Source organism: Malus sylvestris, chromosome 8 (assembly GCF_916048215.2).
Source record: "Malus sylvestris chromosome 8, drMalSylv7.2, whole genome shotgun sequence".
In the NCBI taxonomy this organism is placed as follows: Eukaryota; Viridiplantae; Streptophyta; class Magnoliopsida; order Rosales; family Rosaceae; genus Malus; species Malus sylvestris.
The window spans coordinates 5,173,343-5,189,071 of record NC_062267.1 but is presented as its reverse complement, the minus strand read 5'-3'; the positions used below and the strand labels follow the sequence as shown (position 1 = coordinate 5,189,071).

The window sequence follows — 15,729 nt, the reverse complement described above, 5'->3', positions numbered from 1 at the left end:
GTGAACGATAATATGCTTTTGGGGATTTGGATCCTCTCCTGAGCTGATCCGGCTGATCAAGAAAACAGACCGTTTGGATCAAAATCTAACAGTTACAATTATTATAACTTTAGAAGGTTTTTCTGTTTGTAGTAGTTAGATTTTGATCCAACGATCCGTGTTCTTAGTCAGCAAGATTTGGACCCTCTGCTCAAGAGAGGATCCAAATCCATGCTTTTGGATCGTCTAAAAAATAATGATTTTCCGACTTTCGTTTTCTTTTTCTGTGTCTACTATCTCTTTTAACTAATGAAACTTAGGAGAGAGAAACAAAAAAAAAATTATTGCTTACGTAAAAAGATTAATGTTAGAGAGACTGTATTTTTATATCACATTGGCTTATCAATGACGTGTTAAGTGACGTATATATGTCTCGTCAGTTAATAAATCTATCTGATTAAATGTTAGTTGTATCCATTATTTGCCACGTGTGAGTACATCAATATGATTTTAAAATATAACTTACCTAACATTATTTGGGTAAAAAACAAGAGCATCAAGATCACTACCATATTAATTTTAACCTTATACTCTAACTAAAATTTTACTTATCCTTATAGTTTCAAACGTAGCAATTTAAAGTTTCGTAGTACGGTTAATTTTGTTCTTAGCAAAACATGTGTAAATGAACTTCTCTCTCCTCTGTGAGAGTTCTTCCCATTTTGTGGGGGTTCTTTCTCCTATGCGAGATAATTTTTCCAGCTTTCTCACCCTCTCTCCCGTTTTTCTTCCCTTTCTTCAGTTTCTCCTTATGATTGCCGTTTTGACAGTCGGAGGCCTGGGTTTTCTCCTTTTATATTTTGCTTTCTTTCCTCACCTTTTTCCCTCCCTCAAACCCAGCCCTTCCATATTTCCATCACCACCCCACACATCAGTCCTTGTCAACCGTGCTCTTCCCCACCATCTTCCCTATCCCTTAACCAAAAATTAGATCTTAAAGTTTTAGACCCGATATGGAATTTCAATTGCTGCACTTTAAGATTTGATTTTTGCTTTGGTTTTGCTTGCCATTTTTGGTTTGATTTGGCTATGGGTTGCTTCTTTTTAATGGGGATTAAGGTTTTATCAGCTGTTTTTATTTTTGGACTAACTGCTTTTTATGTCTTTTTGTATCCGTTTGATGTTGGTGCTCCTCTCAATCCTTCCTATAGTTGTGGATTTCATGTCTGCGGTGGTGGGTTGGATAGTTTGAGAGTCATGTTTGACTCATCCTCTGATTGCTTGAAGATGACGCCTATTGCTATTGACTGAAAACGCTATTGAAAATATTTTTGGGTTGTAAAAGAACTTGAATTGCTTATTATAAGAAGCACTAATTATATGCTTCTTTCATAAAGCACTTTAAATGTTTTTCTAGATTCACACTTGCGTGAGAACTCAAGTAGAGGATGTTGAGAAAGTAGCGTTGGAGCTCTACTGTGAAAGGTCATGGATAAAAGATGGTCACACTGATCTTGATTTTGGGTGTGGCTGGGAATCTTTGTCATTGTACTGTAGACATCGAAATTTCGGTGAAATAAATGTTGATCAATAATTAGAATTTCAATGTTCATGTGTCACATAAATTTTACACATAGCATGTGACTCAACAAAAAATCGAGAATCATCATGAAAGTCATCAAACATGACACGTGTCAACGCTTGGCAGAAATGATTTATTTCATCTGATTATTTAAACCCAAAAATCAAATTTTGGAATTCTATAAATAGGAAGTCAATACATTCATTTAAGGGACCAATTCATAACCTATTCATAACCAATTCACCTCACACCAAAACCTTGAAGCTTTAAAACTCCAAAGCTCCCAAGCAAATCCCGAAGCTCAAGAAAGCTCTCTTCGTTCTTCGTCAACTCAACCTTCAAGACCAAGCCCCAACGGCCCTTTGAAGGAACTTCCACCAATTCAAGATCAAGCCCCAACGGCCCTTGAAGAAAGTGTTCATTGTTCATCATCCGTTCATCCTATGATCAAGCCCCAACGGCCTTTTGGATCAACAACATCAACAAATCCACACATCCAACCATTTTTCAAGATCAAGCCCAAAAGCCCTTAAAGATCCATCCATTAACTGTTCATCAAGATCAAGTCCCAAAGGCCCTTGAAGATCCATTCATCAACAGTTCTTTAAGATTAAGCCCAAAAGGCCTTGAAGATCCGTTCATCCATCAATCTTCAAGATCAAGCCCAAAAGGTCTCTTGAAGAAACTTTCAACCGTTCGTCCGAGATCAAGCCTCGACGGCCCTTGGATCAGCATTACAATCCACAAATCAACATCTTACGGAGATCGAATCAGATGATCAAATTTGAGAGAGATTGTAACCCCTAAATCATTAATACAAATATTATTTTGTACACGTGTTCTTGTCTCTTTTGTTTCAAGAATTTCCGTGTTTACATGTGCATTGCACAGAGATATAGCAACTGCAAAGTTACCGGGATCTGCAGCTCGACGACACAAAAAGCTTCCATAGAAGAGCAATGTCTGTGCGTAAGCGATTAATTCTTTATCACATTGAGTCGCTGGACTATGTGCCGTGATATTGATTCATTTTTGTTAAGGTGTGTATGGATCTAGAGCTGCAGAATGTAGAGACGTCGTCGGAGATATCAGCACGTTTGAAACAGAGGCTTCCTGCTCCATAAAACCAGTTATGGATTCAGCCGTGAAATGGACAGTATATTGGCCTACATTCTTCATTTCGGTGGCAATGCTAAAGCTCTGTTTGCGTACGAAGCAATGAAGCAGCCAAAGCTCTGTTTGCGTACAACAATGGAGAAGAGTCGATGGTTGTTCAATTCCTATTCAAGAAGAAACGAAGCAATCAAAGCTCCGTTTGCGTACGAAGCAATGCCAATGGAAAATGAAGTGTAAAAGCAGTCAGCAATGTCAAAAATCGAAGGTATGTTTGCTGTTCAAATAATGTGACCCTTCAAATTATCAAACAGTTTTGCTGGTTGATCACACAAAACTCTAACAGAAAACTAACCAAAAACGTACAATTTCACAGAATATTAATGCCTAATGTTACACATTTCGGACCCGACTCGATATTCTCAGTTTACGATTTCTCTAAGGCTTTTTAACCAAATGGTCCTGAAAAGTAAGTGGAGGGGTTGATTAGATAAAAATACTGGATATTTTTCATAAACTAACCAAAATGATTGAGTTCAAACGACCACTTTTATCGAAGGCGACCAAAGTGAGGAGTTATACAAATCAGAAACCATTTTGACTAAAAATCATTTCTCTAATTCATTCTCAGACTAACAAAAAAACACCTAACCAAGACCAATATTACCGTCTCCGCCGCTGCCGGTTTTCGTTAGCCAACGTCAGTGGTGGTGGAGTTCACATTGCGTTCAGCCTCTAAGAAGCGACTCAACTGCTTATCTTCCAAATGTTCCTGAGCAAAACCAAAATTAAAATAATTTTAAAAACCCAGAAAATAAAATAAGCAAAATATTTATTATAAAATTATTAATTGTGATTTGGATGAGCATTTAGGAGAAGGGTAAGATTTGGAAACGCACGGCGAGGCAGGCCTTGTATTTCTGTCATTCTGAAACACAATCCTCCTTGTCTCATTGGCCCCTTCACAAACTTCTCTGTGTACCACCTGCACACAAATACAATACCCATTATACCCCTTTCAGAAAACGAAAAATGGATTTTAGAGAGAGAGGGGAGAGAGAGAGAGAGAGAGGGGGGGGGAGAGAGATTAGGGTTTAAGGGCAACAATGGAAACTAATTTTGTGCTGAAAGGACCTGATGAAGCAATTGTGGTAGGCGTCTCTATGTTTTGCACAGGGAGAAGTGGAAGAAGAAGAAGGTTTCTTCTTGTTCTGTGAATCGGTGATGTTCCCCATGTCTCGCAAACCGGTTCAGAGGCGAGGGGCGAAGGCCGAGTTTTTCACTCTCTAATGAGGTATTTTGGGCCGGTTTATATATTTCTTGGGTAGATATTGGGTTGTTTCGGAAGGAAGGGGAAAGTGTTGACTGGGCTAGACCTCTTATTAACGGGCCTTGTAAATGAAAATTACCAATACACCATCCAATCATCTATAGTCAATTCTTTTGAGATAATTATCTACACTCATATTCCAAGTTCAAACTCTCTCTCCTCTCTTAGTGTAGTTTAGAGTAGAAATATTGTTTACCAAACACTCTGCTGTTTTATTTCACAATTACTTATTCTCACATCACAACGGAAACAATTTTTTTTTTTTTTAAAGCACAGCAAAAACAAACCAACCCATAATCTTCGTTAAAAAACAGAAGTAGCCAAACATGGAATCCTAGTATTTCCGGTACGCCAACTCCGTCGCGACATCGGCAAGGTTTCTCTCGCTGTGAACACTCTGAACCGCTCAATGCTCTGCTTCACTGTTCTAGTTATCTTCGGGTTCGGATGTGCTTTGAAGAACTCATCTACTTCCTTAACCTCGTCAAATGAAGCAAACTGCAGAGGAAGGTAGAAGGGAATAACAAGGTATTAGAAATCTAAGTTGCACAACAACATACCTCGAGCATAAGAACGAAAGTTTCTAGAGAAAGAAAGAACGAACCGGTGAAACAATTTTAATTTTGACGCAGTTCGAGTTGGGATCTGCATTTCCCAATTTTGCTCGTGTGCGTTTTTTTAAGAAACGCTTCGGCTTTCGCGGTTTGGTAGAATTAATTTTTTATTTTTATTTTTTTTAGTAGATCGATATTATTTTAATTATTTTGAAAAGTTTTTTGTAAAATTGATTTAGAAGAATCACTAAATATGTATTTTTTGCATGAATAATTTAAAGTGCTTTTCAAATATCCACTTATATTTTTAGTTATAATTGATTTTAAAAATATTTCCACTAAAAACGCTTCCAGTCCTTTTATAAATATTTCCAAATAAGCTATATGCATTAAGGAAAAAATAAAACGATTTTTTTTATGCAAAAAAAAAAAAAAAAAAAAACGATTGACCCATTACTATACATAAGGTTTTAACTACTTTCGTTGTGACTTTCTTAATGTTTACGAATAATCAGTAGTTCAAATCTTAACAAGTAAATAATAAATTAATTAGGAGAAAAATTAGTTTCGAACTAATTTCTAACTTGGTTGATCATTAATTATATAAACATGCCCACTTGAAGAAATGTGTATGAAAACGAGTGCGAAAGAAATTATTCATTATATTATGTGATAAACATAATTTTTTGGCTTGAATGTCAAAATGATCAATGTGTTATAGTCATATGGTCAATTTAGTCTCCATGTTTTAGATTTGGCTAATTTAGTCATCGTGTTTGTTTCTGTTAGCCAATTAAGGACATTTCATTTCATCTCTGTTAAAAAATTCGTAAAAAAAATTATAAGAAATATAATTACCTTTTCTCTTTACAGAAAAATGATTTGAGAAATAACACATATAAAAGATAAAACTTCCAATCTGAAAAAAATGATTAAGGTTGTGATATAGAAAAGAGAGGGGGTAACGTTAGGGAGGAGAATAAATTTTCTTTTAATTTTTTAATTTTAGATATTTTAAATCAAGTAAATTATTTTATAAATAAGTTTATAATAATTTATACAATTTTTTTTTTATACAGAAATTAGATAAAAATGTCCTTAATTGGCTAGTAGAAATAAACACAAAGACCAAATTAGCCAAATTGAAAACACAAGGACTAAATTGACCCAATGACTAAGGACTCGTTTGGATTTGGTTTTAAAATGATTGAAAATGATTTTAGAGAAAATGTTTTTTTTGTTCCAAAAGCACTTAAAATGCTTTTCCATAATTTAATTGCATTTTTACTAAGAATTGGTTCCAAAAACATTTTCACTAAAAATGCTTTCAGTCATTTTAAAAACACATCCAAACGAGTTCTAAAACGCAAAGGATCATTCAAACATTTGAGCCTAATTTTATCTATTATTTTCAGGGACACAAGATGTTTTTTTTTTTTTGTCGAAACACGAGGCATGTATCTCAATATATGCAAGGAAAACAATGTTTCCTTGTAGTCAAAACTATTAGTACTACAAAAATGAACAGTCATGATTGAATTGGAGAAATATTATTTTTGACAAATATTTTTGCTTGTCAATCTAATTGATATAAAATCGTGCTACCCAGTAGTCCGAAAACCTCGAAATATTGAAGACTTACCCTGTTCCTCATGTGAAAGAAGACGAGAAAGGTGAGACGAGAAATTTGGTTGAATGTTGCTCAATAGATATAGCCATAGGTTTGCATAGACTTCTAGCAGCCGAACAAGACTGCTACTAAAACAAACATCGAATGCTACAGAACTCACCAGTACCCTTTTTGCATCAGTGAACGTAAAGATTGTAAGCCTTCGCTGTTCTCGAAGCGCAGCGCGAGTATAAGCACGTAACAAAGATCGAAAGATGTCTCAAATGCCCACCTGTAAGCCAGCAGATAAAATACATTACATAGTCCACTTAGGGCAACACCACACATACGACGATATGGGTAAATATTTGACTAGCTAGCATAGCAGTTGAGGTGCGAGCTTAACCAAATCCACTGCACTCATTGTTTACTCAAACATTCGAAAAATAATACAAAGACGATTTTTCATGGGAGATGACTTTAACACACCATTTTTCTCCACATGCACACCCCACGCCTGTTACCGACTGTTTGATCAAACGAATACAGAAAATCAACGAACAAAACCAAACAGAGGATGCAAATGGAGAAAAATGGTGTGTAAACATTTCCCTCTTTCTTTCCCTCAATACAGTATTTCTTCGCAAGAGAATCCTTAAATAAACAAAAGACAACTACTTGTCAACACGGTCCAATTGTCACCTCGTATGTCGAAACCCAACTTATTCGGTTGTGGCTTTTATCTGAAAAATAAGAAAATATCTGTGTCAGCAAGGAGGATAGTTACCATCATGTTCCAGATAAATTTACCACCGAAACTACCTCTGTATAATTCATTATTCATACAAGCTGTACAACAGCAGCCACTCTTAGGGTCCCGCTTTGGAGAAGATCAGCAAGCTCGTCAAACAGCAGAGCCGATCGCCATCCCCAGCCCTTGGGAGCTTTTGGTAAAAGCGTGCCTGTTTGCTTGAAACTCCCAAACACCATGACTTCCCTCTTTGATGGGCAAATTAACTGCATCATACAGGTATATGAAGCACGGATTCAATATATAAGGTTCTGGCGTAACATGAAAATGGGCTAAGCTGACAATGTTTGGTCACTTTGGAATGTTACCTGATAGCGGGCTGTAACCTTTTCACGAGAATCAACATACATCTGCACCTGTTTTGGGCATAAACCGAACAGTATCAATTAACAACTATATGAGTCACAAATGCTGACAAAACATACTCGTCAGCAAAACACAATGAAAAAGGGTGATCCTTTAAATGTGAAGATAAGAAGCATTCTTCTCCATAACCAAAATAACCCAATCATGCTCAAACAATCAAGGGAAGGCTGGCTAACCTTTCTGAATGAATCAGTAATCTCTGCCTTACGTCGGTGAATAAATAATCCTGAAATAACAAATATATGATATGCATTCAGCTTAAGCAACAAATTTAAAATATAATTCAGGAAAGCAAAACAACATGCTTCCAAGGTATATATCATTAAGCCAGGAACAGTACCAAGTGTTCGACGTCCTTGAGGATCTTCATCATTAAAAGCCTGAACGCTAACCTATAAATTGGAACAGAAAACCCATCTGTCTGAGAGCATGGAAATTGGAAATCGGAAATCGGAAAAGCATCACCACATATGTAAATCTTATATTGAAAAGAACAATAAGTTTGTACTCAAACACCTTCCATAAAGAACCAGCATAAAAGACTTCTGAAGAGTGCTTCACTTGGCCATCACTAAGCCTGTGCACATCCTCAAATTGCACCCTGTAAAAAAAAGGGCGACTTGTAATTAGTAGGATAGACAATTAAGCATGATGATCAATCATTACATCCACATTATAATATTGTTAATGACATTCAGACTTGAGCAGATTCGAACTCAACCATCCTCACACACACAAAATCCAGTCCCAAGCAGAAAGGACTTGCATAAGTGGATGTGCAAAAGCACTTGTATAATTAGGTAATCAATTTGTAAAGGAGACTTCTGAGCTAGTAGATCATAGGACAGCATCCTAAAAAGAATGTATGATTCTTATTTTCCAAAGAGAGTTCAAAAGCTAAAGCGCAGGTGGAAAGGAGTAATGGAAAGAGCTCACATACCCAAAGCGGAAAGGAGGGAAGTGACTTAAAGGTGTTTTCATATCCAATGAGATGGAAGAACTGCTTGCATTATCCCACTCAATCCCAAGCGCATGGTCTGACGACTCTACCATCTGAATGGGTACACCACTAGTACTTGGCACTGACATGGACGTTCCAGCCATTCTGCTTTGCATATCCATCTCATAGCCTCTCTCTGTTTGCTCCCCATGAGCATTAGCTACATTGTTCCCTCCTTGGCTTAGCCCAACTAAAGCTGTTAATCCATCTCCAGACAGGTCCCCATTATGGTCAGCTCTAGCCTCTGAATCATCATTAGCAAGAGACTGCTGGCAATTTCTGTTGCCCATGCCAAATGGCACACGGGAAAAGACAAACCGAGTTGGAGGCCAGGCAGTTGCTGGTACAAATGTAGTTCCGCGTCCGATACCAGCAAGCCCATCAATAGGACCCCTGACATGCACACGTACAGGCCTAAAGAGACCATTTCCTTCACCTGGGGCAGACTCAGCAACATATACACCAGGAGAATTATTCTGATTATGCTCTTGCATGTAGTATCCAGTAGTAACTCCTTGTGAGAATGAAAATTGCTGTCTGCAACTGCACGCTATACTTGTAAGACAGCAATTTTTGCATGTATCAGCACCAACTTCTTGGACTCTCTGGCTTAAAAGCATCTACATGATTGCACACCAAACAATTAAGTTAGTAAAAAAATAAACAGATAGGGTTTCTTTGCGACATTTTGATATTTAAACACACAAATAAACAAATAAGACATCTCTTCAAAAGCATAACCGCGGGCAACAATGTGTGTATGGAAGAAAGAGATGCCTAGCTTTCTCATGGTGAGAGGTGGGCAGAGAGCCCTTGCAGTCAGTCTGCCAGGGCCTGTAAAAATAGTTTCATCGACTGAATCAATTTATCAGCACTATGGTTTATAAGATATTTTTCCAAATGGTTAACTATACCAGTTAATAGGGATACCATGTAAGACATATAAATTGCATACCAATCAAAATTGCTATAAAAACTAGATGCACCTTGTTTGTGTGCACAACCAAAACATTAACCAAAGTAACTGTAATGATTGCTCTTTCATTTCCCCCACACTTGTATAGCAAAAGAAAGATGGAATTAAAAAGAAAACAGATATAGAAAGAAACCTGCAGCCAAAGACCATCGTTTACAGCTTTGCAGGGGAACCCCAGTTCCTCAAGTTGCTTTCGTACATTCAAAAGTGCCTCAAAAGACATGTTGCAGTATAAAAGAGATCCGCCCTCAAATATATTAACAAATGCATCATATTCCTCCCCACCAACCCCAAAGTTCCCTTTAGCATAACCTTTAACCTGTCTTCTCCCTACAACCCTGCCACCCCATGAAAGAGGAGGCATGCCACATCTTCCCCAATCATTTGGCATGAGCTCACGAGTGGAAGAGTTCATTGAAGAGCATTGCCTTGACTGGTCCCTGGCAAACCAACTGTTGTTATTTAAGTGAAAGCATGATCCTTCATCAGATGGCCCTTCCATAGCCACTCCATTCGCCCCCAGTCTACTTGCTCCAACACCAACTGGCATTTCAGCATAACATGAGGTTCTCATCACATCTATTTCCGATAGTGAATTTTTTAATGATGAAGGACCACCCATGCTGCAGTTGTATCCTGGCTCCAAATTGGATTGAGGGTCCGCAACTTGTTGGACTTGCTGTTTGGAATTTGAAACTCCTGTTTGGAAATCAACCACACAGTCTGCAAGCTCTATCAAAAGACTACGAGCAGTATTATGGCCCTCTACATCATCTTTTAGAGTTAAGCGCCCGACTTCAGACTCCAACCTTTTGTTAGCGAATCTATCAATCAGATTCTTTCCCTTTGCGTTAGAAGAATCAGATGGAGTATCCGTTCCTGCCTCAGAACTGGAACTTCCATGATCATAGTCTTCCTGTTTGCTTTGAGCACCTTTTGCAAGGAATGCATAGAATGCCAGCTCAAACCTTTCCACAAAGGAAAAATAAAGAACACATCAAAAGGAACTCAAGCTGTGATTAATAAACCCGAGTTAGGCCGTCAATGCTCCTTACCGTTTCTCTTCACTGGGTACCCAGAGCTCATCAGAGGTCAGTAATGCAAGCAGGGTTTGAGCTGAAAGTTTTGGAAGCACCTGTCCATGAACATGTCAGGAAATAGAATATGTAGCAGTAGGTTTGCATTAACAAAACTGAAAAACCTTAAAATATACTTAATCCTTATAAAATCAAATATACTGAGTCATGTCAGGAAATAGAATATGTAGCAGTAGGTTTGCATTAACAAAACTGAAAAACCTTAAAATATACTTAATCCTTATAAAATCAAATATACTGAGTCATTAACAATGGATAGATCCAAGAGAGAAGAAAAAATTGAGCTATGCTATCATAATTAAATAAAATAACAGAGCTTAAGCCATATTTTTCTAGACCGGGCAAGGTTAAGTATGCTAATATTACAAAGAAATACAAATATGTTCCTTCGGCATCCACTGTTTTGTCCTTCTCTCTCATCTTTTCTCATGTTGTCATGTTATATGATCTCAAAGGAAAATAGAAGGAAGAAGAAAATGTGCGCAAAACCCACAAGTGATTACTACAAAATAAGCACACCATCTTTTACCTCTTTCAACTCCATGGAACCACTTTGACAAAGGTAGCCCCAGCAAGCATTTCTTACTCGTTCTCCATGTAGGCCATAATCTTGGCTCTCCGCGAACACCTAAAAGCACAAGTAGACATTCTCAATTACAAAAGAAAATGGTAGCATGTGGGTCATACATAAACAAAGAAGCGGCACAAGCATTTCGAACCTGATTGGCTAAGAAGTTTGAAGTCCATAATTCAGATATAATGAAGTCTGTGCATATTGCACATAAATCCTGCATCAAAAGAACATCAAGCCGTAACCTAAATGCACATAAAGGGATGGGACTTCTAGAGTGGAAAAGAAAATAGTCACGCAAAGTAAAAGAAGACATCAAAACGAGAAAATGATACCTGAAGGTCAAGAAAAGAAGCGGCAGCCAAAACACGAAATGCATTGTTATCATTAAGCTTGGGGTGGTGACCGTATAGGTACGCCAAAGCCATTGCAATTGCTTCTCCGTTAACATTCTTATCGTCAATATGTAAGGTTAAAACGGGGGCACTGGCTTCTTTCCAAGGTCCATGAAGCATGTTCCTGCCAGACACATTACAGTCCAGCATATGAAGATTGCACAAGGTGATTAGTAAGCACCTAATTGCTTCATAATTACGCGTGCATTATCGAAAACAAAAGTAATTTCATCAACTCCCCATTGCCAAGCTCAAGCTTAATAGTGCAAATGCTAATCTAGGTACTCTCCATATATACATACATCCACATAACTATTCAAATTAACAATAAAACCCCATAATTATCAATTCAACATCATCCAACAACGCCGATGCAGCCGCGCGAGGGGGCGAATTCAAGTTGCATTTTGGTAAATTGACAAAAGGGGTTTGGGGAATTTGGGACAACGGACCTGAAGTAGGGGCTGCGGGAGAGAATGAGGCGGTGGAGATGATAGGTGGAGCCCATGGCGTGGACGACCATATCGGAGAAGGCACCGGAATTGAAGCCCTCCGTCTGTATGTGGTCGCAGAGGGCTGTGAGGTTGCAATCCAGCGCGCGCAGCTCGCCGCTGGACCGGTCGTTGTCGGAGTGCTGCGAGGGCTGACTCGTCATTTTCATCTGCGGCCCGTGCGACCGTGCCGGCTTGGTCGGGTATTGCGGGTCCATGTGAGCCGCAGCACCACTGGATTTTTCCGATTGCGAAGCCTATGAGAGTGTCGATGGGAGTGAGAGAACGGTGTTAGGCATCAGAGAGACAGAGTCTGTTGATGCGCTGCCGTTGTTACTTGGTGTACACGAGAAACGCGACATGGATGGGCGTGGGTCGGATCCGCTTGAATTGACCCGTATAGCTCGCCCCGAACCATCTTCGTATATTTTTCTTTCAGTATATTGCACAAACACCACGTGGAAGATATTTTTGGCAATTCCACACCTACACACACACTCCTATTTTAATGTGACTGTCAATATAGTAACATACCATCCACTTCTGAATTTTGATTAAACTCGTGCTAACATATGGTGAAAATGATAACCTAAGGTGAACATGATTAAACTCGTGGGCCTTTCCAACAATTTTTTCAACAATGATGACCTACGATGAAAATCAATCATGTTGAACTAAACTTGTGCTAACATATCTTTTTTCTTTCACAAAGCTTTATGCTATGACTCGTTTAGACGTGTTAACATAATTCAAAGCGTTTTTAAGGAAGAAAAAAAATTTAGTTTTCAAAAGCACTTGAAGTATTAGTTACAAGGAGTTATGTATAGGATTGGTTATGCTGTAGTCCAGCCCAAATTTGGTGAATAATAATTAGTCGGTATGTTAGACACTACCGGTTAGGTTTATATATTCATCAAAATTTTGAATTCGCTTTAGATGCAGAGTCAGTGACGACAATTCAGTGAGGAATATGATGATATGTCATATTTCTTATAATACAAAATGTTGTCGTTTAAAGATTTGTCCATCTTTGCTTTGCTATCTGGTTCTTTTTTTTATGAAGCTAAAACCAAATGCCTAATAAAAAAAGGTAAGGCTTTAATGGTACGTATCGTCCAAGCTTAAACCAAAGCAACCCACCATTGTAGATGGTGGGTTGTTTCGTGGCTGTCTCACGGTCATCCAAGCTATCACCAAAATACTTATATTTTATTAGCACTCCACATATTGTTGAATAAACGCTTTGAAAATCAAATACAACACCATGGGTCATTCAGCGGCTCTCTCTCTTTGTTTCTCTCTTTAAAAACCCATATCCACAAGCTCCATCCCCAGCTTCAAGCTCAGCCGCCGCCCTTTGCTTTTGCTCGGGGTAGGCGGCAACCCACTACTCTTTTTTTCCTCATTCCCTCATCTCCCCTCTGCCTTTTCCATCTTTTTCCTCCTATCTCATCTCTTCTGCCCCATCCCCTTCCCTGCATCCACCTCATATTTCTCTTCCATTTCCAATCTCTTTCCTTCGTTTTTATTCCCAATTTTTCCCTGAGTTTATCTCAGTTTCCATGGAGTCAGATCTCAACTATCCCTTGAGCTTGTCTCATATTTGGGCTCATGCCCCTTATCCGGCATTTTTCGCCTACTTTTACAGCTTTCTATCTTTTAATTTTATTTCCTTCCTCTCCTTAGTGATACTTCATCCCTTTCCCACCATGTACTCGGATCGGCAAGCTCCGATCTGAAATTGGATTATAGATCCACTACCCTCCTTCACTTTCTATCCTCCAACCAGCATGCTGGATCCCCATCAAGGTCAAGTGTTGGGTATTTTACATACCCCTTAGCCTCACTTTCTATTTATATGATACTTTGTTTGTTTACATTTCTAGGGGTTTGTGAAGGGGAATTGGATATGTTGTCTATTCTCTTGGTTCAAAGTTTGGCTTTCTCCGAAGATGTGACGGTTGTGGTGGTCTAGTTTATGTTGCTTGAGACTAGGGTTTTTTGTTGTTTGTTAACGCAGCCTACCAGCCTAAGTTTGTAAGGGCTTCCCGTTGTATCTTGGGTTACTGCTCTCACTTTGCTTGGGCATTTTACTTTATCTGTTGTTGTTTATCAAGTTCCTTTTGGGTCTTGTACTAGTTTTTATTGTAATGAAAGTTTCTATTAACCAACATCAAACTCATCATTTTGGTTCCTTACTTTCAAAATCAATCAACGTCATCCTTCACATTCACTACTCCACTTCAATTTGGTAATTCCGTTAAGATTCTGTCAACTATTTTGTTAGTTTGTATGTGGTACCCACAAATTCAATGAAATTGTGACACATGTATTACACAAAATAAGGTTTTTATCGCAAATGGTCTTTGACATTGATCCAACTCCTCATTTTGGTCCCTGAGTTTCAAAAATCAATAAATTTGGTCCCTGACTTTCACTACCGCACATCAATTTAGTCATTCCTTAAAAATTTCATTAATATTTTTTGTCTGTGTGCTGATATGGTCTCACTAATCCAATTATATGGCTCCACTTAGATTAACTATAATAAACTATTTTTTAAGAGTGAACCAATGAATGAGTATTTTACACTGACATTTCTTGCATCCCAATTGAAAGAAAAAAAAAACTCAATCTAAATTCGATAAAATTAAATCCAAATTCAAATCAAATTTGATAGGATTATAACTAACTACATAGAATGAGGAGTGAGTTGTCGGGCCCAAGTACTTTAGTGATGCCATGGTGCCTTCATTTTCTTTTAATTTTGGTTTTTAGTTTCTTATTTTACTTTTAGTTTTAAATCTTACAAAAAAAAAGTTTATTATAGTTAATTCACGTGACGCCAGATGATTGGATTAGCGGGACAAAAAATATTGACGGAACTTTAACGAAATCATTAAATTGACGTGTGGTATTGAAAGTCAATGATCAAATTTATTGATTTTTGTAACTCAAGGACCAAAATGAGGAGTTCGATAAATGTCAAGGACCATTTGCCATAAAAATCCTTATTTTGTGTAATTCATGTGTTACCGTTTCATTGGATTTATGGATTCCACATACAAACTAACAGAATAGGTGACGAATTTTAATGGAATGACCAAATTGATGTGCGGTACTGAATGTCAGAGACGACATTGATTGATTTTGAAAGTGAGGAGCCTAAATGATGAGTTTGATCAATCTTAGAGACTATTTGTGATAAAAATCCTTTACAAAATGACTATTTAAGCCTAATAAGACTTTAAAAGAGAAAATACGCAAACATTAAGAAAAATGATATTATCATGAGGCAATTCAACCACATCAAACTTAGTAACAATTATTGAATTGTGTTACTGTAGATGAAACTAAAGGAAGCAAATACGGTGGATGAGAAACCTAATGTTCTGCACCTAATGACACTTATGCAATCAACCTAATAGACTCTCAAACCAACCAGTCGAAAGATGAAGGAACTCATCAATCATCTTATTTCCAACAACCTTGCTTACCATGTGATTGAAAAGGATTTGAAAAATTCAAGGTATTATGCAAGGGGTGTGCTATTCACACATCCTATTTTACTTTTCACATACCCCTTGATAGTTTTTGTCCGTTGATTTTATTCAATTCATCTGATTCGACGGCCAAAAATTAAAAAAAATTTGTGAGAAGTATAATATGGTGTGTGGATATCACACCCTTATGCAACTGCGCTGCAAGAAAGGAAAATTATTCTCTACTAAAACCCCGTGGAAAACCACTGTTCACTAACAGTGTCCACCCGATTTTGCCCCTCAATTCTCTTCATGGTTTTTTAGTTTTAGTGGGGTTGTATGGTGAATTGGCCGTTTTGCACCTCTCTCTTTT

General features: G+C 37.8%; 1 protein-coding gene across 4 annotated transcripts; it reads right to left on the bottom strand.

The window, feature by feature from the left end:
- Window positions 1–6,068: 6,068 nt before the first annotated feature.
- LOC126632173 (uncharacterized) lies at window positions 6,069–12,203 on the bottom strand. 4 transcript variants are annotated; one of them, XR_007626592.1, is made up of 15 exons: window positions 11,836–12,203; window positions 11,324–11,507; window positions 11,137–11,205; window positions 10,947–11,045; window positions 10,376–10,455; window positions 9,454–10,288; window positions 8,285–8,964; window positions 7,861–7,945; window positions 7,685–7,736; window positions 7,521–7,570; window positions 7,287–7,334; window positions 6,990–7,184; window positions 6,657–6,910; window positions 6,349–6,459; window positions 6,069–6,201 (listed from the first exon to the last, which is right to left on the bottom strand). XR_007626592.1 is itself a non-coding variant. In XM_050302446.1 (13 exons), exons 1-12 carry the CDS (start codon window positions 12,090–12,092, stop codon window positions 7,008–7,010), a joined length of 2,616 nt encoding a protein of 871 aa, XP_050158403.1. In that variant the 5' UTR covers window positions 12,093–12,203; the 3' UTR covers window positions 6,463–6,910; window positions 6,990–7,007. The 4 variants fall into 4 exon arrangements, 1 of the variants encoding a protein (XP_050158403.1); XR_007626590.1 differs by having other exon boundaries at window positions 6,069–6,459; XR_007626591.1 differs by having other exon boundaries at window positions 6,069–6,459; window positions 6,870–6,910.
- Between the last annotated feature and the right edge of the window lie 3,526 nt (window positions 12,204–15,729).